This window comes from Carcharodon carcharias, chromosome 1 (assembly GCF_017639515.1).
Source record: "Carcharodon carcharias isolate sCarCar2 chromosome 1, sCarCar2.pri, whole genome shotgun sequence".
Classification (NCBI taxonomy): domain Eukaryota; kingdom Metazoa; phylum Chordata; class Chondrichthyes; order Lamniformes; family Lamnidae; genus Carcharodon; species Carcharodon carcharias.
In genome coordinates, this window is record NC_054467.1 from 68800895 (window position 1) to 68822735 (window position 21841).

The window sequence follows — 21841 nt, forward strand, 5'->3', positions numbered from 1 at the left end:
CTTTGCCCCGTGACCCAGCCAAAGTCTCGCGCGAACTCCTCCTCTTCCTCTTCCCAGTTCCTCGAGCAACATGGCAGTCGGTAAAAACAAGAGACTGACCAAAGGAGGCAAAAAGGGGGCCAAGAAGAAAATGTAAGTGTGCCAAAATCGGGTGAGCGGCCATCTGCTGATCCTTTTCAGTAGGGATCGTGCGCGATATGGGAGATAATCCGGGGGATGGCGCTGATATTTAGGGGATTGTGGTGCTATTGAGTGCGGGGAGGGAGAGGAAAGGAGCGGTGGCCGCCGGGCCTGGGCTGCAAGGCTGCTCTGGACTTGCTTTACAAGCGCGAACGGAGACCTGTGCCGCCAGGTGTGGCGGTTAGGAATCGCGAAAACTAAAAGGAAATGTCCGATGTAACTGAGCCGGTTGAGTCCGGCCAAACCTTGGAGCTGAGAGCGCGGGCTCCCCGGCGCAGGGTATGTAGCCCCGGTGTAAGAAGAGTTGATTTTTATCTTCCTGGCATCGTTCGGAGAGCTCTCGCCAGATGCGGCTGTACCTCGGGGTTTTTCACGGAGCAAATTGAACTGGACACAGGATACTTTACGTTCAGGTGCGAGTCGGTTGCAACTGAATCAGGGAACTGCGATTCCAGTACTTTTCTGAATCTTGTTACAACGTCTTTTTACAGCGTGGACCCCTTTTCCAAAAAGGATTGGTACGATGTTAAGGCTCCAGCGATGTTTAACATTAGGAACCTGGGCAAAACCTTGGTTACCAGGACCCAAGGAACTAGTAAGTATTTAGATCCTTAAGAATGATATAATGAGGTTATCTCCTTAGCATATTTAAGACTTCAGAAAATATTAACCCTGACTTGCATTTTTTAAATAATTCATGAAAACGTAGTAGCTAAAATTTCTGTACAAAAAGTAAGACCTGAGAATTTTGTGGGTGGGTGATGAAGTGCAAAATCTGTATCTAAATCATACCTCTTGTTTTCCAAAAGTGCCAAAGACCTTCAACTAGTGAAATACCTTTAAGTACAGTCACTGCAGTGAAACCTTATAGATTCCTCCTGAGCAGTGGATTCCTTTCTGTTTGATAATAGGAGTATGCATGATATCTTATTTCGACCCTGGATGACCCAATAATAATTGGGTCCATCCTGACATTCCCATCAGCATCTCCTGAAGAATTAATTTTGTAAAACTGGGTGCTGTAGGTTAAATGTTGAATCTGTATTCTCTAATGTGTTAATTTGCCTTGTTTTCTCAACTATCGTGTAGAAATCGCCTCAGAAGGCTTGAAAGGCCGTGTATTTGAGGTGAGTCTTGCTGATTTGCAGAACGATGAAGTGGCCTTCCGTAAATTTAAGCTGATTGTGGAGGACGTTCAGGGCAAAAACTGCCTGACCAACTTTCATGGCATGGACTTAACACGTGATAAGATGTGCTCTATGGTTAAAAAATGGCAGGTAAGTTTATCAATCAGCATGTCCGGGATTAGAGTTATGAATTTAACTGCTCCAGATTTTCTTTAGTGCCAAGTCAACCAGATGAATTCAGAAATACGGTGTAGTTAATGTGAAACCACTACAAGGACCTAGTCAACCAAATGAATTCAGAAATGCGGTGCAGTTAATGTGAAACCACTACCAAGGACCAAAGTTACAATGGATGATCTGTATTTTGTATATATGTTTAGTTCCATGAAAATGTTAGATTTGAATGGGACAGATTTGGCTTGTTTCAGATTTGACTTTCCATAATCTAACGTACTTATGGTCTGAAGTGTTTCATACTCAATACTGAAATGTTATATCCCTTCTGCCTCAACTGGGGGCTTTTTGCGGCTGCAACACATAGTTGCCCTTGCTCGAAAACTTTGCTATGGTGGCTTGTCTTCATTTGAACCCAAAGTGATCACAGGGAAGCTGTTTGTCCTCGGAGGCCATAAGACATCGGAGCAGAAATTAGGCCTTTTGGCCCATCGAGTGTGCTCCACCATTCAATCATGGCTGATAAGTTTCTCAACCCCATTCTCCCGCCTTCTCCCCGTAACCTCTGATCCCCTTACCAATCAAGAACCTATCTATCTCTGTCTTAAATACACTCAATGACCTGGCCTCCACAACCTTCTGTGGCAATGAATTCCATGGATTCACCACTCTGGCTAAAGAAGTTTTTCCTCATCTCTGTTCTAAAAGGTCTTCCCTTTACTCTGAGGCTGTGCCCTCAGGTCCTAGTCTCTCCTACTAATGGAAACATCTTCCCCACATCCACTCTATCCAGGCCTTTCAGTGTTCTGTAAGTTTCAATCAGATCCCCCCATATCCTTCTAAACTCCATCGAGTATAGACCAAAGTCCTCAAACGTTCCTCATATGTTAAGCCTTTCATTCCTGGGATCGTTCTTGTGAACCTCCTCTGGACCCTCTCCAGGGCCAGAACATCCTTCCTGAGATATGGGGCCCAAAATTGTTCACAATATTCTAAATGTGGTCTGACCAGAGCCATATAAAGCCTCAGCAGCACATCCCTGCTTTTATATTCTAGTCCTCTCGAAATAAATGCCAACATTGCATTTGCCTTCCTAACTACTGACTCAACCTGCAAGTTAACCTTAAGAGAATCCTGGACTAGGACTCCCAAGTCACTTTGCACTTCAGATTTCTGAATTCTCTCCCCATTTAGAAAATAGTCCATGCTTCTATTCTTCCTACCAAAGTGCATGACCTCACACTTCCCCACATTGTATTCCATCTGCCACTTCTTTGCCCATTCTCCTAACCTGTCCAAGTCCTTCTGCAGCCTCCTCAATACTTCCTGTCCCTCCTCAATACTTCCTGTCCCTCCACCTATCTTTGTATCATCTGCAAGCTTAGCCAGGATGCCCTCAGTTCCTTCATCTAGATCATTAATATATAAAGTGAAAAGTTGTCCCAACTCTGACTCCTGCGGAACTCCACTGGCTGCCATCCTGAGAAGGACCCCCTTATCCCTGCTCTCTGCCTCCTGCCAGACAGCCAATCTTCTATCCATGTTAGTACCTTGCCTCTAACACCATGGGCTGTTATCTTAACTGAGCAGCCTCCCATGCGTCACCTTGTCAAAGGCCTTCTGGAAGTCCAAGTAGATAACATCCGTTGGCTCTCCTTTGTCTAACCTACTCGTTACCTCCTCAAAGAATTCTAACAGATTTGTCAGGCATGTCCTCCTTGATGAAACCATGCTGACTTTGCCCTATTTTACTATGCACTTCCAAGTATTCTGAAATCTCCTCCTTGATAATGGACTCTAAAATCTTATCAACGACCGAGGTCAGGCTTATCGGCCTGTAATTTCCCATTTTTTGCCTCACTCCCTTCTTAAAAGGTTGGGGGGGGGGTTACATTAGCGATTTTCCAGTCCTCTGGAACCCTCCCTGACTCGAGTAATTCCTGAAAGATCACCATTAACTCCACCACCAACTCTTCAGCTATGTCCTTCAGAACTCTAGGGTTCCATCTAGTCCAGGTGATTTATCCACCTTCAGACCTTTCAGTTTTCCTAGCACCTTCTCCTTGGTAATGACCACCATACTCACCTCTGCCCCCGACTCTCTTGAACTTTGGGGATGTTAACGTGTCTTCCACCGTGAAGAGTAACGCAAAGTACCTATTCAGTTCCTCCGCCATTTCTTTGTTCCCCACTACTACTTCTCCAGTGTCATTTTCCAGCGGCCCAATGTCCACTTTTGCCTCTCTCTTACCCTAATAAAAATCTAAAAAAACTCTTGAATCTTCTTTTATATTACTGGCTCCTTTACCCTCATATTTAATCTTCTCCCTCCTTATTTCTTTTTTAGTTGTCCTCTGTTGGTCTTTGTAGGCTTCCCAGTCCCCTGGTTTCCCACTGCTCTTCACCGCGTTGTATGCTTTCTCTTCAGCTTTTATGCTGTCCCTGACTTCCCATGTCAGCCATGGTTGCCTCGTCCTCCCTTTAGTATGCTTCTTCTTCCTAGGGATGAATTTTTGCTGTGTCTCCCAAATTACTCCTAGAAACTCCTGCCATTGCTGTTCCACCGTCTTTCCTGCTAGGCTCATCTCTCAGTCAATTCTGGCCAGCTCCTCCCTCATGCCTCTATAGTTGCCTTTATTCAACTGTAATACCGTTACATCTGATTCCAGCCTTTTCCTCTCAAATTGCAGGGTAAATTCTATCACATTATGGTCACTTCCTCCTAAGGGTTCCTTCACCTTAAGCTCCCTTATCAAATCTGCCCCATTACACATCACTAAATCTAGAGTTGCCTTTTCCCTAGTGGGCTCCACCACAAGCTGCTCCAAAAAGCCATCTCGTAGACATTCCGCTAATTCTTTTCCTTGGGATCCACTACCAACCTGATTTTCCCAGTCTACCTGCATATTGAAATCCCCCATGATCACCTCATCCCATCCAAACGCATCAATGTTACCTTGGGTGCGATTTAATCCAGAAGACAGGTGGCAAGCTTGCAGTGCACCCACCTCGGATCAACGAGGTACCAAAGGCCAATGATTGAGGGCAGGATGATGGTCATGGGGTAGGGGCGGGTTGAGATTGGAGAGATGGGCAGAGAAAGTGGCTTTAAGCAGCCTGATCCCATTCTGATGTCAGGACCCTCAATCAGACATCGAGGGCCTTTGTATTAGGGCAACCACTCGTACCTGGTTTATACCAGCGGCAGCAGGGTGAAGCCCTTAAGTGGGCATTAATTACCCACTCGAAAACCTCAATTAGCATCCAGGCTGAAAGGCCATCCACATGGGCCTTCCTGCCTTGAAATTAATCGAGTGAAGGCAACAGGTTCTTCACCTCCAAACTTGCGCTATAGGTGGGTAATAAATTTGACCCATTTATGTGTACATCTTCCAGCAGGAATGAGAATCCTTTCATTTTGTTTTCTTGAGTATTGACTATTGATCACTGATAGCTCCCCTAACTGATTCAGTTGGTCATTGATCCCTTTTCCAGGGACTTAATGCACATCTAAGTTGACACTGGAGTACAGTACTGAGCTACTATTGGGGAGGTGTTATTAGGTAGGTGAGGCATTAAAATGCGGCCCTGTGAAGTGAACATAAAGGATCTGGAGGCACAGTTTGAAGAGCAGGGGAGTTTTTGATTTTCTTGGCCAATATTTATCCCTCAGCTGAGGAAATTGATGACCTGGGCATTTATTTCATTGCTCTTTGTGGGGCCTTATGTGAAGATAAGCTATTGCATTTATATTACAATAGTGCCTAGACTTTAGCACTCGTTTACTTTCTTTCCTTTTCCCCCAACATTGGCAGTGAGGATAACTCCATCAACTCTTGACCCATCTTGATTGTCCAACTGAATTCAGATTGTAGTTAATGCTTAGAATTGATTGAAGGCTTACATATACATACATACATACATACATAAAAACAACAGCCTTAGCTGTTCTTTTTGAAGTGTAGTCACTGTTGTATATGGGAAGTAATGTACTACGGTTTTGTTAATCTGACATTAGTACTGTGAATTGTACTCATGAAATTTCTTAATTTATTCTAATTGTAGACCATGATTGAAGCCCATATTGATGTCAAAACCACAGATGGATACTTGCTCCGCCTCTTTTGTGTAGGATTCACAAAGAAGCGCACCAACCAGATTCGTAAAACCTCCTATGCACAACACCAGCAGGTCCGCACGATCCGCAAGAAGATGGTGGAGATCATGACTCGCGAAGTGCAAACCAATGATCTCAAGGAGATTGTCAACAAGTTGTGAGTAATATAACAAACAGATTTTATGTTCTGACATGTTTTTAAGGCTTGCTTAGGTGGCTTTTCCCTGGAGTAAAATTGAAATGTAAGTACTAAATATATGACAAATTGATCTTGTTGGTAGGCTTTTTTTGTACTAGCATGAATTTTGAGTCTGGGCAGTTGCAACTCTGAAGCCACTTCAGCATGGGTTGTTAGTCATAGAACTGTTTCTGGATGTTGGACATTTGATTTTGGAAATTGGATTGAAACACTTGTTCTCACTTTTATATACTCATATAACTACCATGTTGAATATACCATGTCCAATTAAATTTTGGTACAGCCTCAACTATTAGAACTATGTGCCTGTTGTTAAAGTTCACTAAAAACTTGTGTATCCTGTGATTTCACACTCCCAAATGCCATCTATCATTACGGCATTAGTTAACTTAATTGCCCTACGTACTAAACAGCCATTTTCAGGAACAATAAAGTTACCATTACTCTGCTGGTGTATTCTGCAAGCTGTCAACTGGTAGGAAAGACATAGAGGAGCAAATTTGCAGGGAAATGAGGGATATTCAAGAACTATAGAGTAGTGATAATGATAGTAAACAGAGAGGGGGAAGACTTTCTGTTATCTGTTCAGGAGAATGCACTAGATGTTTCAGGGCCAACAAAGAGGGAAGTGTATCTGGTTCTGGAGAAAAGTGGAACTGGCTCAAGTGTCAGTAGGGAAGGATACGCTTGCCATAGAGGAAGTGCAGTGAAGGTTCACCAGACTGACCCCTGGGATGGTGGGATTGTCCTTTTGAGGAGACTGGGCCTATATCCTCTAGAGTTTAAAAGAATGGGAGGTGCTTTCATTATATACAAAATTATCAAAAGCTAGATACAGGAAATATTTTTTCCCTGGCTTGTTTGGGGGCGGGGTGGGGGTGGGTGGGAGTGAATCTAGAACCGGGGACAGTCTCAAAATAAGAGGTAGGTCATTTAGGACTGAGATTAGGAATTTCTTCATTCAGGGTGGTGAACCTTTTGAATTCCCTACCACAAAGTATATTCTAGACAGAGATCAATAAAATTCTAGATATTAAAGATATCCAGGGATGTGAGGATTGTGCAGGAAAATGGCTATGATCTGAATGGCAGGGCAGGCCTGAGGGACCAAATGGCCTACTCTTATATTCTGTGTTCAAAGTCAAGGCGAAAGACAATATAGGATGGTAAAGAGGAGGTATTAAAGGTTAGCTGTGCTCAAAAGTTGTTAATTTGCCCCAGGACCAAATGGGATGCATCCAAAGATGCTGAGGGGAAAAAAGGGTGCAAATTATGGAGATATGGACCATAATCTTCCAATCTTCCTCAGTTGGGGGAGGGAAGGTGGCGGTGCCAGAGGACTGGAGAATTAAAATTGTTACAGGCCTGTTCTTAAAAAAAAACGGTGTAAGGTTAAACCCAACCACTAAGCCCTGCCAGTTTAACTTTAGTGGTGGGGAGGCTTTTAGAACCAATAATTCAGGACAACAGCCACTTGGGAAAGTGTAGATGAACTTGGGGAATGCCAGCACATCTTGTTGTGGGCAAATAGTGTTTCACTACTTTGATTTGAGTTTTTTGAGGTAACAGCTGGTTTATGAGGGCAGTGTGGTTGAGGTGTATGTGGACTTCCAAAAGGACTGTGGTGAAGTGTCACTTAAGAGTTGCCAGCAAAGTTGAAGCCCATGGAATAAAAATAAAGTGGATATGAAGTTGGCTAAGTAACAGGAAACAAGGATGAATGGTTGGTTTTTTGGACTTGAGTAAGAGATACAGTGGAGTTTCCCAATGGTAGGGTACTAGAACCATTGCTTTAGTCTATATATGAATGACTTAGACTTGGATTTGTAGGTCAGAATTTACAGATGACACAAATTTTGGAAGTATTATATACCCTGAGGAGGGTAGTGACAGACTTCAAAAGGACATAGGCTGGTAGCGTGGCTAGACACATGGAAGATGAAATTTAATGCAGAGAAGTATGAAGTGATGCATTTTGATAGGAAGATTGAGGAGAGTCGATATAAAATTAAAGCATAAGTTCTAAAGGGGGGTGCAGGAGCAGACTGATGGTCCATGTGCAAGAATTGTTGAAGGTGGCAGAGCTAATTGAGGAAGTATTTTAAAAAGACATAGAACTTCCTGGCTTCTTTAAACAGGGGCATAGAGTATAAAAGTGTGCAAGTTATTTTGGACCTTTTATACAACTTTGGTTTAGCCTCAACTGGTATACGCTGTCCAATTCTGGGTATTGTGCTTTAAGAAAGATGTGAAGGCTTTATAGAGGATCCAAAAAGATTTACGAGAACAGTTCCAAGCATGAGGGTCTTCAGTTGAATAGACATTGGAAAAGCTGGGATTGTTCTCCTTTGAGATTTGATATGTACTCGAAATAATGAGGGGTCTAGACATAGTAGATAAAGAGAAACTATTCTCATTGGCAGAAAGGTCAGAAACCAAAGGATATAAATTTAATACAAAAACAAAAACAGAATTACCTGGAAAAACTCAGCAGGTCTGGCAGCATCGGCGGAGAAGAAAAGAGTTGACGTTTCGAGTCCTCATGACCCTTCGACAGAACTTGAGTTCGAGTCCAAGAAAGAGTTGAAATATAAGCTGGTTTAAGGTGTGTTTGTGGGGGGCGGAGAGAGAGAGAGAGAGAGAAGTGGAGTGGGGGTGTGGTTGTAGGGACAAACAAGCAGTGATAGAAGCAGATCATCAAAAGATGTCAACAACAATAGAACAAAAGAACACATAGGTGTTAAAGTTAAAGTTGGTGATATTATCTAAACGAATGTGCTAATTAAGAATGGATGGTAGGGCACTCAAGGTGTAGCTCTAGTGGGGGTGGGGAGTGCATAAAAGATGTAAAAAAATAAATAATTTTTCTTTTTTATTCTCTTTTTATAATGGAAATAGGTGGGAAAAGGAAAATCTATATAATTTATTGGAAAAAAAAGAGAAAAGGAAGGGGGAAACAGAAAGGGGGTGGGGATGGGGGAGGGAGCTCACGCCCTAAAGTTGTTGAATTCAATATTCAGTCCGGATGGCTGTAAAGTGCCTAGTCGGAAGATGAGGTGTTGTTCCTCCAGTTTGCGTTGGGCTTCACTGGAACAATGCAGCAAGCCAAGGACAGACATGTGGGCAAGAGAGCAGGGTGGAGTGTTAAAATGGCAAGCGACAGGGAGGTTTGGGTCATTCTTGCGGACAGACCGCAGGTGTTCTGCAAAGCGGTCGCCCAGTTTACATTTGGTCTCCAATGTAGAGGAGACCACATTGGGAGCAACGAATGCAGTAGACTAAGTTGGGGGAAATGCAAGTGAAATGCTGCTTCACTTGAAAGGAGTGTTTGGGTCCTTGGACGGTGAGGAGAGAGGAAGTGAAGGGGCAGGTATTGCATCTTTTGCGTGGGCATGGGGTGGTGCCATAGGAGGGGGTTGAGGAGTAGGGGGTGATGGAGGAGTGGACCAGGGTGTCCCGGAGGGAGCGATCTAATTTAAATATAAATTTAATGGTTGGCGGCAAAAGAATCGGTGACAGCATGGTGGAAACATTTTCGTAGAAAGTGGTTAGGGTCTGGAATGCACAGCGTGGTGGAGGCAGATACAATTGGGACTTTCATAAAGGAGTTGGGTAAGCACCTAAAGAGAAATTTGCAGGGTTTGGGGACAGGGCAGGAGAGTGGGACTAACCAAGTTGCTCTTGTAGAAAGTTGGCATGGATATGACTGGCCAAATGACCCCTTCCTGTGCTGTAACCATTTTATGATGATGAAGGTTTTGTGTGGTGAGGTTGCAAAGCTGGCGGAGGTTTACAGGATTGGATGTTGAGTAAGCAATTTGACAAGATAGGCCTGTGAAGGGTTAAGATTGGTGGAGAGGTAAAAGTTGATTATTGTTAGCAAACGTGGCAGCTATCCCATTTTGCATGATGTCACCAAGAGGCGCTGAAATTCTGGGGTTTGGAAACTTGGCTGAAATAAGCTATTTCTGGAGATCCTCTAGTTAGAAGTTGATTGCTAAGTATAGAACTGTAAGAATGAGATGTAGAAACAAGTGATTATAGTTGATTGTGTCAACAGCTGGAAGAGGTGAAGAAGGGTGAGATAATGTGCCACCATCACATGGATGTCATTTTTGGCTTTTTCACTCATTTTGTTTGCCATGGCTATGGAACTTGACTGAAGAGATTCAAACAAGGTCATGAACAGGAGTTTGGATGACCAAATTTATGAAGGATGGAAGTCTTGCAATAAGTCTCAAATTCCAGGCATGGTTAAAAGTTTCAGCAACAGATGACCTGAAGCAAAGGGGTAGATATTCAAGGGGTGGAAATAGGTGGTCTCTGTGATGGTGTGGATATATAGTCAGAAGCTCATCTGCGGGTTGAATATGGCACCAAGGTTGCAAACTGTCTGAGCCTGACACAGTTGCCAGGAAGAGAGATGGAGTCAGTGACTACTGAACAGATCTTGCAGTGGGGATCAAAAGCATGGTTTGGGTCTTCCTAGCATCTAGTAGCAAATTTCTGCTCATCTGGTCCAGTCTCTTCCAACCTATATCCACAAGTCTAGTGATCACTTCACCCATTTCCTTCCTGGCCCTCATTGTCTCGTTTTCACCTTGGGCATTTAGTTCCTTGACCAGGGTGGCCTATGGACCAGAATCCATCCATCCTCCTGCCTCTTTGAATTTGTCCTTGCAATGAACAACAACTCTGACTCTACTGGCTTCCTCCAGATTAAACGTGTTATTATTGAAACCTGTGAGCCATGCTTATCATGGGATGCATGGAATATTCCTTTTACCATATTTGATGACTATTAGTGCCAGTTCCTGCTTTTGCCTCAAAACTGGAAAATTTCGCCATCTTTGCTTCCAATTTGCACTTCACTGTCATCCTTTCATGGCCTGGGTCCAGTTGAGATTCTTCCCTTCTTTGACTTTTCTCTCTCCATTTCTGGGAACGGGCTGTCACTTAGTATCTACCTTATGCCTACTGACTCCCACAACAATCTTGATTATGCTTCCTCCCACACAGTTCCCATAATGACTCTGTTCCATTCTCCTAGTTTCTCCATCGTATCTGTTCTGAGGAAGCCACCTTCCACATTAATGCCACCCATACTTGTTCAGTTCTCCTCCACTGTGGTTGGCGCATCTGCTTTCACACCTCCCACTCCCTTCAAGAACTAGATACAGTTCCCTTTGTTCTCACCATCCACCTGCCCTGCCTCCACATTCAATGATTGTCCTCCGCTATTTCCAGAGCAATGCCATCACCAAACACATCTTCCTGTCTGGCATTCCAAAGGATTTGTTCCCCGTGTACTGTTTTGGCTGCTGACGATGTGGTGGCATGAGACACTATTCAGTTTGGAAGACCAAACAAACAATGGGTGATTGCTTTGCTGAGCATGTCCATTCAGTCTACATGCAAACTTCCAGGCACTTGCCAAAACATTCCCCAATGCCAATACTCCTTGCCTCCCTTGAGTCTCACCTTAACTGGGGCATAGTTCCATAGGACATTTCCACCATGCGCTCAGCACTGCTAAAAACTACCTGGTGGAAAGGGCCGTGGAACGGTGAGACAAAGTACAACAATCCATTGAATGCTACTAGATCGTTTCCATGTTTTGTGCAATATGGCATACATTCCCCCCCCCCCCCCCCCCCCCACCGAGTTTCCCCTGCTGAGCTTTGAAGTACATTATTTGGAATTGTCGAAAAGTAGAAGTTGATCTTCCAGTCAAGATGCTTGTCTCTTGTTTTTCTGAATCCCAAACTTGTGCCCACTTTGTTCTTGTTCATGTAAGATTCTGGGCAGCAGGCTCTATTACATGTCCTAACAAAGTTTTTTTTAGACAGCAGTAATACAGACCATATTCAGGGGGAAATTGATCTTTTCTAAATTTTAAAATAAAACAGGTAAAATGGACATTTTGAATGGAGATGAGTGTACAGTTATATTGTCTGGCTGTTTTGACGATGAGAAATGGATGTATCACAGTTGTACCCCATGTTCTAAAGCCTGCTTTCCAGCAAGGTTCAGTCTGAGACACTATTCAGTTCTGTGCCCTGGCTGACATGACCATAGAATTCAGCACAATTCAGATTTCAAACCATCCCTCATCTGTGATTGTTCTATAGTGAGTGACACACTTTTCAGCGGCTGCAGACCTCGATATTTGAGTTGTAGTATTCCTGTTTTCATAAACTTTCTTCCTAGTATACTTCAAATAATCTTTTACCTTGAGTAAATTCTGGAATTGCAAGTGCATGAATGAGTCTAGTACTCGCCGAGCTTTGTTTGATGGCGTTTCTAGTAGAGAGAAATGTAAAAGCTAGAAAAGGCCATTTGACCATTTAACTTGAATGTTGATAGTTCCTGTAATGTTCTTAGCAGTCCAATTTTTGTTTTTTTTAGGATCCCAGACAGCATTGGTAAGGACATTGAGAAAGCATGCCAGTCCATTTACCCGCTCCATGATGTGTATGTTCGAAAAGTCAAGATGCTAAAGAAGCCCAAGTTTGAATGTAAGTGTGACTGACCTGTGCCTTTTTGTATTTGAAAATTTATGCTTTAGATCTTACAAGCACATCAAATCATGAATAGCATTGAACAAAATTAAAAGACAAATACTTAGTTATGGATACTGATGTTTAGAATGGAGAGATTAGATCTGGAAAATGGATGTCTTGCTATTTCGGGTATCCAGTATTTAAAACATTGGGTGGGAGTCTCTTCTGGATATCAGTCTTCTATGAGAAACAAAATTGGTCTGGATTTGTTCACCTTTTAATGCAGAGGTACTTTGAAGTGAACATGAAGTGGAAAGGAGCAGGAGAACACACATGGAAAGAGGTTACTGAAAATTGAATGGAACTGAGTTTTCAGTGTTTTTGGAGATGGAGGAGATTTGAGAGCAGGACCTGTGGAGCTGAAAGCTATGCCACTAATATTGGAACATGGGAAGAATTTTCTATTTTTTAGATAGCAAGGAGTCTGTGGATGAGGGTGGGAAAGCAGAGCATGATACTTTGAGTTGTGAGCCAACGTCGGTTTACAGGAGTCTGGACAGGAAGATGAGGGCTTTGGAGCAGTATCTACTTTTGCTATATTTGAATCCACAGCTGCATGTAAGAACTTCCTTACACACCTTTTATTGGCTCTGTCCTGCGCTCAAATTCACCGTTGAAATGGAGCAGTCAAATGAGCTCCCTTTCCTCTATATACTAGTTGAGAAATCTGCCAATGGGTGTTCTCTTGTCTACTGTAAGCCAGCCTTCAACTGTCAGTATATGCATTGGGATTCCTACAGTTCCACGCGCTAGAAGATTGGCCACCTCCTAAATAGGGCCTGGGCCATTTTCTCACCGTGCAAGCTTGAGGCTGAAGTAGGGCACATCAAAGCCATTCTGTGAGATAATGGCTACCCTAGCCAGCTCATTGCTCACTATACTGCACAAAGTCATGAATGGGCCTAAGGCTGCCACCATCGATTCTGAAAATTGCCCAGTCTACCTCCGGGTAAGGTGTCCTAAATTTGAGCAATAGGTGAAGCTAGCTGTTTTACGCTGTTACTATGCAGTAGCAGCACAAATGGTATTGTCTACTAACAGGAAATTGCAGTCAAGCCAGAAGGACATTCTGCCTACCACACAAATGAGTACTGTGGTATATGAATTTTAGTGTCAGTGTGATGCCAGGTATGTAGGCCATATGTCCCAATGATTGTGGATTGTATCAAACAGCACGCCCCTTCGGCTGTTCGCAACAGGCATAGTACAGATCGTACCCAACCAGGCCATACTCGTAAAACTCAAACAGTGTCCAACGTTAGTTTGATTCCATGATTGGGCAAAACTTGCTAAACAATCCTGAGTGTGTCAAGAATTATGCTGAAAAACGATTTAAGGTAATCATTTGGGCTCACAGTGTGACTTAACTTACACATGCTAGAAGCTATGTATGTTCACACATGGGTCCCTGTCCTTTGTAGAAGAAGGAGCATGTCCATGCATTGTGCCTTTTTCAACTAAACTAAAGCTTGGGGGACAGTCATTCCCCATGGCAATGCCTTGATCAATTAGAGTCGACCTGCCTGGTTTGAATTTGAACAAAAGTTTGGCAGTTAACTGTCCCCTGGTGCATTCTCCATGGCAATGCCTCTACCAATCATTCCACTTGGCAACCAATTAGCGCTCCCTTCTCATGGTATAATTGTTGTTCCCTTTACTATCGGTATTGCAGTGTCCTGATGAGTGCAAGATGAAAAGCTTCAACAGCATGTCTCTTCTTTTACAAGCAACATTCAAGTTCATTCCAACCAAATGACTGCCAATATATATTGCATTCTTCATCTGTTTGTTCAGTCTGCTTCAAAAATGAATAGTTCTCAAACACCATTTACTTTTAACATTCATTCTGACCATCCTTGCTGATCCTATGGATTTCTAAATCTCAAATTGTAAATTCCGAGAGCTTACCCACAACCGATAAGCTAAAGTGGGCTAGTTTACTTGTTTAATCCTTCTCCCTTATTGAACAAGGATGTCATATTTGTCACATGCGTGTTGCCAGCTATCACTAACTCGTGCCAACGCAGGATTGCCAGTCTGCGCTTTTACACTGGCCTGTGCATGTGCTGAACACCAATGCATCATTCTGCTGCGCCCAGCCTACCAGTACACCTCTGCGCATACGTGCAAAGCTTTTATATCTGTATGGACACACCGCCTGCAATGTATATGATTGTAAGTTTAGGTTTAGCTTGAAGAACAATAAAGCTATAGACAGGGACAGATAGCCTTCCGAATTCCAATGGTGAGCCAGCCAAATTCAGTAGAGTGCCCTGGCATACTATGCACATCTCTGGATCATGTATCAAATTGCTGAGCCTGCCAGAGAGGATAGGCTGAATCCCAATCTCCCATTGGTAAAACTCATCCCAAAGGAGACCCTGCTTACACAGAAGTTGCGTGAAATCACAAGAACCCAAATTGAGCAATAATAACACAGGATTTTGAAGGTTGTGTAGCTGATCAAGAGCCATTAAAATACTTTGTGTGAAACACCCCTTATTTTATGACCAGACTTCAAGTCTGCTGTTAAATTTTATGCTTAAATTACATTTCCATGGAATTATTGCCCAATTTAAAAATAAAATGCTCAAACAAAAGTAGCCAGTTTTTTTCTTCTGACCACTTTACTAGTCTGCTGTTAACTCAAAAGATGAAAAATTGCAAATACAAGAAATCTGAAGTAAAGCCAAAATATTGAAAACACATAGTATGTCTGTTGGTATCTGAAAATGGAAGACCACATTCCAGAAATAGTCTTTGTCAGAGTAACAGTTGAACAGAAATCCTTTGACCCAACCCTTAATGGAATGTTGTGTTAGGTGACTTTAATGGGTGAGTTTGGAAAATAGCATCACAGTATTGTACAGGTATTCAGTTGCAACTTACATAGGCTGTGGTTATGCAAATTACAGCTGGTATTTTTAGTGTATGCGTACATCTGAGTCCCCTGAATTCAGATTCTGGACTGGCAATAAAATATGTTAAAAACAGCATTTTAAGTTGTCTATACAAACCATGATGCGTTGGACCTACTTGTACAGCACAAGTTTAAAATAGAGATTGCGTTTTAAGATTTCACCTGTGGTCACTCCAGGATCTGATGATTTATCCACCTTGTATTTTTCCTAGCTTTTATTAGAACCAGTATCTTCTATTTTTAATAACTCCACACTCTGTTGACTGCCTGTGTAATTTACTCCCGTCACCATTTATATTAATTGATATAAAATATTTAATGTGCCAGAGCTTTATATTCTCATTTTTAGGATTAACTATATTTTATCCCTTTTGAGTTTTAATCTAGCCACAGAACTGTTTTTTTTTGGCACTGAGTTTGTCCTATTTCCAGAACTCTTGTATCTTACTCCTTTCTATTCTCACATTGAATCACACCAAGTTGATTGCTATTTCCCACTTGTTTTCCAACTTTTAAATAAACTATTTCTCCCTCCACATTTCCCAGAACTAAATTGAGCAGTGCTTATTGCTTTGAACTGAAACTTATTGACTCAGATATGAGTCCTGGTAGCATTCTCAGAAGCTATTTCCCCTTTTTAAACACAATCATCACCTTTTACCCATCTGTATTTGCACAATTGGCATTTATCCCTCGACTTCTTTTCAACTCTTTAAGTAGACTATGATAGCCATTTGAATTTCCTTTTCTACTCATACATAAGTGTGGATTCTGTTTTAACATAACCCTCTAGAATATTGAGAATCTTTTCTTGTACTGCCCTCAGATCTTCTCTGAAGTTAATCAGCGATTTGACCTTTAGCCCTGTTCAAACATAAACTTTGCTTTTCAATTATATTGTATCCCACTATAGTTACCAGTGCTGAGAACCATTTTATTTTCAGTGCTTTTGTATATTCACTCAATCCTCCCTCCCAATTTTTGCAGTATCAACCTTTTATTCTTAGTGACCCCTTTCAATTTCTGAGAGTCATGCAAACCACATTTGATCTTATTGCTGAGGTAAAAGATCTTGAGTAGGGTGGTGGCACAATTTACAACCCACAGTTATTGGGAAGTAGAAAATGGCCAGAATTAAATGGAAGGGATTTATGACCAAAGACTGTTGGATGACTAGGTTATATGCCTAAAAAGTGTCTAGCGTTCATATTTTGTGGATCTTGTAATTGTAAACAGTAATTTAGTTGTGGTCTTACTAAGGTTTTTATAGCTTCATCTACATGTTCCCTCATCTTACACTCTTCAAGGTTTTGTTGATTTTGAGATATTGAACATTTTTAATAGGCAGAGAACATAAGACATATGAGCAGGAGTAGGCAATCAGGCTCCCCCCCCAAAAATAACCTTTGACTCCTTTATAGAGGTGATGGAGCTGTGGGGCACAGCAGCAATGGAGATGGTTAAAAAAAATGCCAGTTTTAACTTGGGCTGGATCGTTAGAAAACTAGTTAGATAGCTTCTAATTTTAGAATCACGGTAACCATCTCTGGCTTAGTTATGAGAGATGGATCTACAAATGTTCTGACTGAAGCATTATTTTTTTACAAAATAAGCTTGTTAAATATGGATTTTATATGCCAGTTGGGCTGACCTGATCATGATGTACAATTAAGATAACTGAATAAAATATTTTCTTCTAGTGGGGAAACTGATGGAACTGCATGGTGAAGGAGGAAGTGGCTCAAGCAAACCATCAGGTGAAGAGACTGGTGCTAAAGTAGATCGAGCTGATGGATATGAACCCCCTGTCCAGGAAACTGTCTAAATATGTATAATAAAACATCTCTATGACTGCTTTTGCCTTGAATTTTATCCAGTTTAATATGAATGTTAAGTTTTAAAATATTTAGGTAAACCAAATTTATGCAACTTGCCCTCATAATGTAGTCCTTTAAACCCACCTATCCACTGGTATACCTGTGCTATATCCCTCCAAGATCAGTACGATATAAACTTTCTGAACTGCAGTGACCAAACACAACTGGGATCTTATCACTTACGCAATTGAAGCTGAACTACCACTACCACCTCTTTTCTATTTCTTCGCCCTTGAGTTAAAGACCAACATTATATTAGCTTTTTTGTACCTGTGCACCAGCTCTTGATTTGTGTACCGGGACACCCAAATCTTTCCTCCTCTATTGTTCTTGTTGAGAAAATACTTTTCTTTGATCTGAAGTGGATGGCTTTGCACTTTACCACGATGAATGCCTTTTGCCCACTTGTTTTATCTGTAGTCCTTTTTGTAATTCCCATTTCCATCAATACAACTTAGTGTCTCCTGTCTCTTCAATGCTCCTGTTTTGGTTTCCATCCTATCCTTGCCTTCAGCTGAGTGTGTAAAGACTCAGCTGCGGGTTGGGGTGTTCACTATATTGTAACTGAGACTTAACTAAAAGGTAAACAGCTTTTTAAAAACTTAAAAGCAGGTGCAAGAGGATGAATTATAAATTAATTTTGTATTTTCTCCTGGTGAAATGTAGTGATTAACATTCAGTGAAAGACTCTTAGATTTCTCTTCAATTAGGACAGTTTTTAAAATCAGTTGTCGGAATTATTTGGTCATATTTAGTGGTAATTAGTTCTGAAACATAACTTGTCCTACACATTATTTAGTGTGGTCTAACTCCCTTTAAGATGCTTTTTTGATACTTCTACCTCCAATACTACAGGCCACATTTTGACCAGAGTCATAGAGGGATACAGCACAGAAAAAGGCCCTATGGCACATTGAATCTGCTGGTCAAACAAGCATCTAACTATTCCAATTCCATTTTCCAGCACAAGGCCCATAGCCTTGTATGCCATTGTATTGCAAGTGCACATCCAAATACTTCGTAAATGTTATGAGGGTTTCTGCCTCTACCACCCTTTCAGGCAGTATGTTCCAGATTCCCACCACCCTCTGGGTGAAAAAATTCTTCCTCACGTCCCCTCTAAACCTCCTGCCTCATACCTAAAAACTATGCCCCCTGGTTATTGATACCTCCACCAAGGGGAAATGTTCCTTCCTGTCTACCCTATCTATGCCCCTCGTAATTTTATACACCTCAATCATGCCCCCCCTCAATCATCTCTGCTCCAGGGAAAATAACCCTACTCTATCCAATCTCTCCTCATAACTAAAACATTCCAGCCCAGGCAACATCCTGGTAAATCTCCTCTGCACTCTCTCAAGTGCAATCACATCCTTCCTATAATGTGGATTCTGGAACTGCATGCAATACTCTAGCTGTGGCCTAACCAGCGTTTTATACAGTTCCAGCATAACCTCCCTGCTCTTATATTCTATCCCTCGGCTAATAAAGGCAAGAGTCCCATATGCCTTCTTAACCACCTTATCTACCTGCCCCACTACCTTAAGGTACTGGTGGACATCACACCAAGGTCCCTCTGATCCTTGGTATTTCTCAGGGACCTACCTTTCATCATGTATTCCTGTGCCTTGTTTGTCCCGCCCAAGTGCATCACCTCACACTTATCCAGATTAAATTCCATTTACCACTGATCTCACCAGCCTGCTTATATTCTGTAATCTAAGGCTATCTTCCTCACTATTTACCACCCCACCAATTTTTGTGTCATCTGCGAATTTACTGATCAATCCTCACATTCAAGTCTAAATCATTTATATATATCACAAACAGCAAGGGACACAACAACGATTCCTGTGGAATCCCACTGGACAGGCATCCAGTCTCAAAAACACCCCATAATCATCACATCATCCTCTGCTTCCTGCCATTCAGCCAATTTTGGATCCTATTTGCCAAATTGCCTTGGATCCCATGGGCTCTTACCTTCGTTATCAGTTTCCCATGTGGGACCTTACCAAAAGCCTTACTGAAGTCCAAGTAGACTACGTCAAATGCCCTCATCTACACACCTGGTCACCTCTTCGAAAAATTCAATCAAATTGGTCAGACGTGACCCCTTAACAAAACCATGCTGACTGTCCTGGATTAATTCCTGCCGCTCCAAGTGTAGATTAATTCTGTCCCTCAGAATTGCTTCCAATAGTTTCACCATTAGTGATGTTAGACTGACTAGCCTGTAGTTCCCTGGTTTATCCCTTCCTCCCTTGAATAATAGTACAACTTTGGCTGTCCTCCAGTCCTCTAGCACCTCTCCTGTGGACAGAGATATTAAATTATTGCCAGCGCCCCTTGCCTCACTCAACAGTCTGGGATACATTTCATCGGGGCCTGGAGATTTATCTACTTTTAAGCTTGCCAGAACACTTAGAACCTGCTCCCTTTCTATGCTAATTTCTTTAATTATATCACAGTCCTGCCTGATTTCCATACCCGCATCCCTCTTACTTGTGCACACTGACAAAGTATTCATGTAGAACCCTTCTTACGTCTTCCGGTTCCACACAAATTACCACTTTGGTCCTTAATGGGTCCTACTCTTTCCCTGGTTTTCCTCTTACTCTTAAATGTCAATTGTGTCTTCAATCATTTAAGGTATTAACTTCTATTAAGCTATTATCTTCCACTGGTGACAATTTAAGTCTGATCCAGTACTTGCAACATAACAGTAAATATCTCCTTGGTTCATTCCATGTGGCATAAACTGAATTGTATTGCACACAACAAAGTTTAAGGAAGCCTGACACATCCCAGCTGTTGTCCTGCAGCCCTGTGTGCCGGAGCTAACTAATGCTTCATGAGCCAGTGTTAGAATAACCTGTGACAGTGGCATCTGCTGGCTAATGTGAAAGATAGTCCAATTAAGTCAATCCAAAACTGGGCAAAGCTCAGGCCAGTAGGATCCAAAGATATGACAGCCACTAAATTCTCTAACGAAGATAGTTGGCAGGGGTCAGTTTTAGAACAATGCTGTCGATTGTTGTGGTAGCGTTGATATTTTGTGTTTTGTCTATATTCACAACTAAAAATGAATCTGCTTACTGGATACCATTTAGGCAGGTAACAATCATCTCAAGTTTATAAAACAGCTAAAATGAATACTGCAGGATGTGGAAAGTCATGGATTATTCATTAAACAATGACTAGCTGCAACACTTGAAGCATAACACCATTCAACGTAGTGCAGTTCACTTGAGTAGGGCAGTTACTACTTCACTCAAAAATCCACCACCTGCAGCAATGGAACATTGGCTGCAGTATATAAAATCCTACAGGTTGTACTGCAGCAACTTCTACATGAACTGTACTAAAAAGGACAAGAGTGCAATATCATGGGCATACTGTCATCCCACAGTTCATTGCATACTCTGCCAAAGTTATGCATAATTCTGATTTCGGATTTACATTGCCATTCCTTCATTGCTGGACCTATACCCTGGAATTACCAACCTAGCATAGTCACCTAAAACACTGCAAGAGTTAAACAAGTGCAAAGATCTCATGGAGCAAGGTTTTACAAGTCAGCGAGCGGGAGTGGGGCCCGCTGGCTGACGTAAAATGATGCGTGGTGACGTCGGGCGGAACTCCCAATGTCATCATGCCCTATTTAAATTATCAGGTAGGTGGCGCAGCAAAATCAGCTGTGCTCCTGCTGACCTGTCAATGGCCAATTGAGGCCATTGACAGTCAATTAAGTAATTAAAGGACCTGCCCGTCCAACCTTAAGGTTGGCGGGCAGGCCAGGAGCGCCGGTACGAATTGGAAAAAGAATGAAACCTCATGCATGGGTGGGATGAGGATTCATGCAGGTTTTAAAACATTTTAATAAAGTTTTTGTAAAAATTATGGCTATGTCCCAACTCCTGTCACAGTGTCACATGAGGGGGACATGTCAGGGAAGTTTTATTTTTCTATTTTTAGCTTTTTGACATTTAGAGCTGATCTCCCTGAGGCTGCACTTAGCGGGCCCGCCCTTCAACTTTGCCCCCAACAGAGGGAAAATCCTGCCCATAGACTTCTTTGCCACCATGATTGAGACAATCTGATAAACTGCTATGGTGCATCTCCCATGAGCCCATTTGATCAAACTTGCACCTGACTGCCCTAACCTTGAACTTGTATCTTGCTAGTTTCTCTCCTGGTTCCCCTCAAGTCATCTCTTGAGTTCATGACCATAAGACCCACCTCCTGTTCCCTTGATCCTATTCCCACTAAACTGATGATCATCCACCTTAGCCTCTTGACTTTGAAATTCTCATCCTTGTTTTCAAACCCCTCCAGGGCTTTGCTCCTCCTGATCTATGTAATGTCTTTCAGCCCCACAATCCTCTGAGCTACTTTATCTCCTCTAATTCTGGCATCTTGTGCATTCCTAATTATAATTGCTCCACCATTGGTGGCTATGTGTTCAGTTGCCTAGGCCCTAAGCTCTGGAATACCACCCCTACACCTCTCCACTGCACTTCCTCCTTTAAGACGGTTAACACCTATTCTTTGACCAAGCTTTTGGTTATCTGATCTACTATTTCCTTATCTGACTCGGTGTTGTACTTTGTTTTATAATGCTCCTGTGAAGTACCTAGGATGTCTCATAGTTTTAAAGGCGGGATATAAATATAAGTTAAGA

General features: G+C 42.2%; 1 protein-coding gene across 1 annotated transcript; it reads left to right on the plus strand.

Annotated features, from left to right (window-relative positions):
- Window positions 1-19: 19 nt before the first annotated feature.
- Window positions 20-17136, plus strand: rps3a (ribosomal protein S3A). Its single transcript, XM_041192078.1, has 6 exons — window positions 20-132; window positions 672-775; window positions 1270-1457; window positions 5547-5755; window positions 12206-12315; window positions 16981-17136. The coding sequence occupies exons 1-6, from the start codon at window positions 71-73 to the stop codon at window positions 17103-17105; spliced, it is 798 nt and encodes a 265-aa protein (XP_041048012.1). The 5' UTR covers window positions 20-70; the 3' UTR covers window positions 17106-17136.
- Window positions 17137-21841: the final 4705 nt, after the last annotated feature.

What these genes read in the sequence shown, in the direction of transcription:
- rps3a (XM_041192078.1), top strand. Translation starts at nt 71, where the DNA reads ATGGCAGTCGGTAAAAACAAGAGACTGACCAAAGGAGGCAAAAAGGGG. An exon ending in TACCAGGACCCAAGGAACTA is followed by an intron (nt 776 to 1,269) that starts GTAAGTATTTAG and finishes ACTATCGTGTAG; the next exon opens with AAATCGCCTCAGAAGGCTTG. An exon ending in CTATGGTTAAAAAATGGCAG is followed by an intron (nt 1,458 to 5,546) that starts GTAAGTTTATCA and finishes TTCTAATTGTAG; the next exon opens with ACCATGATTGAAGCCCATAT.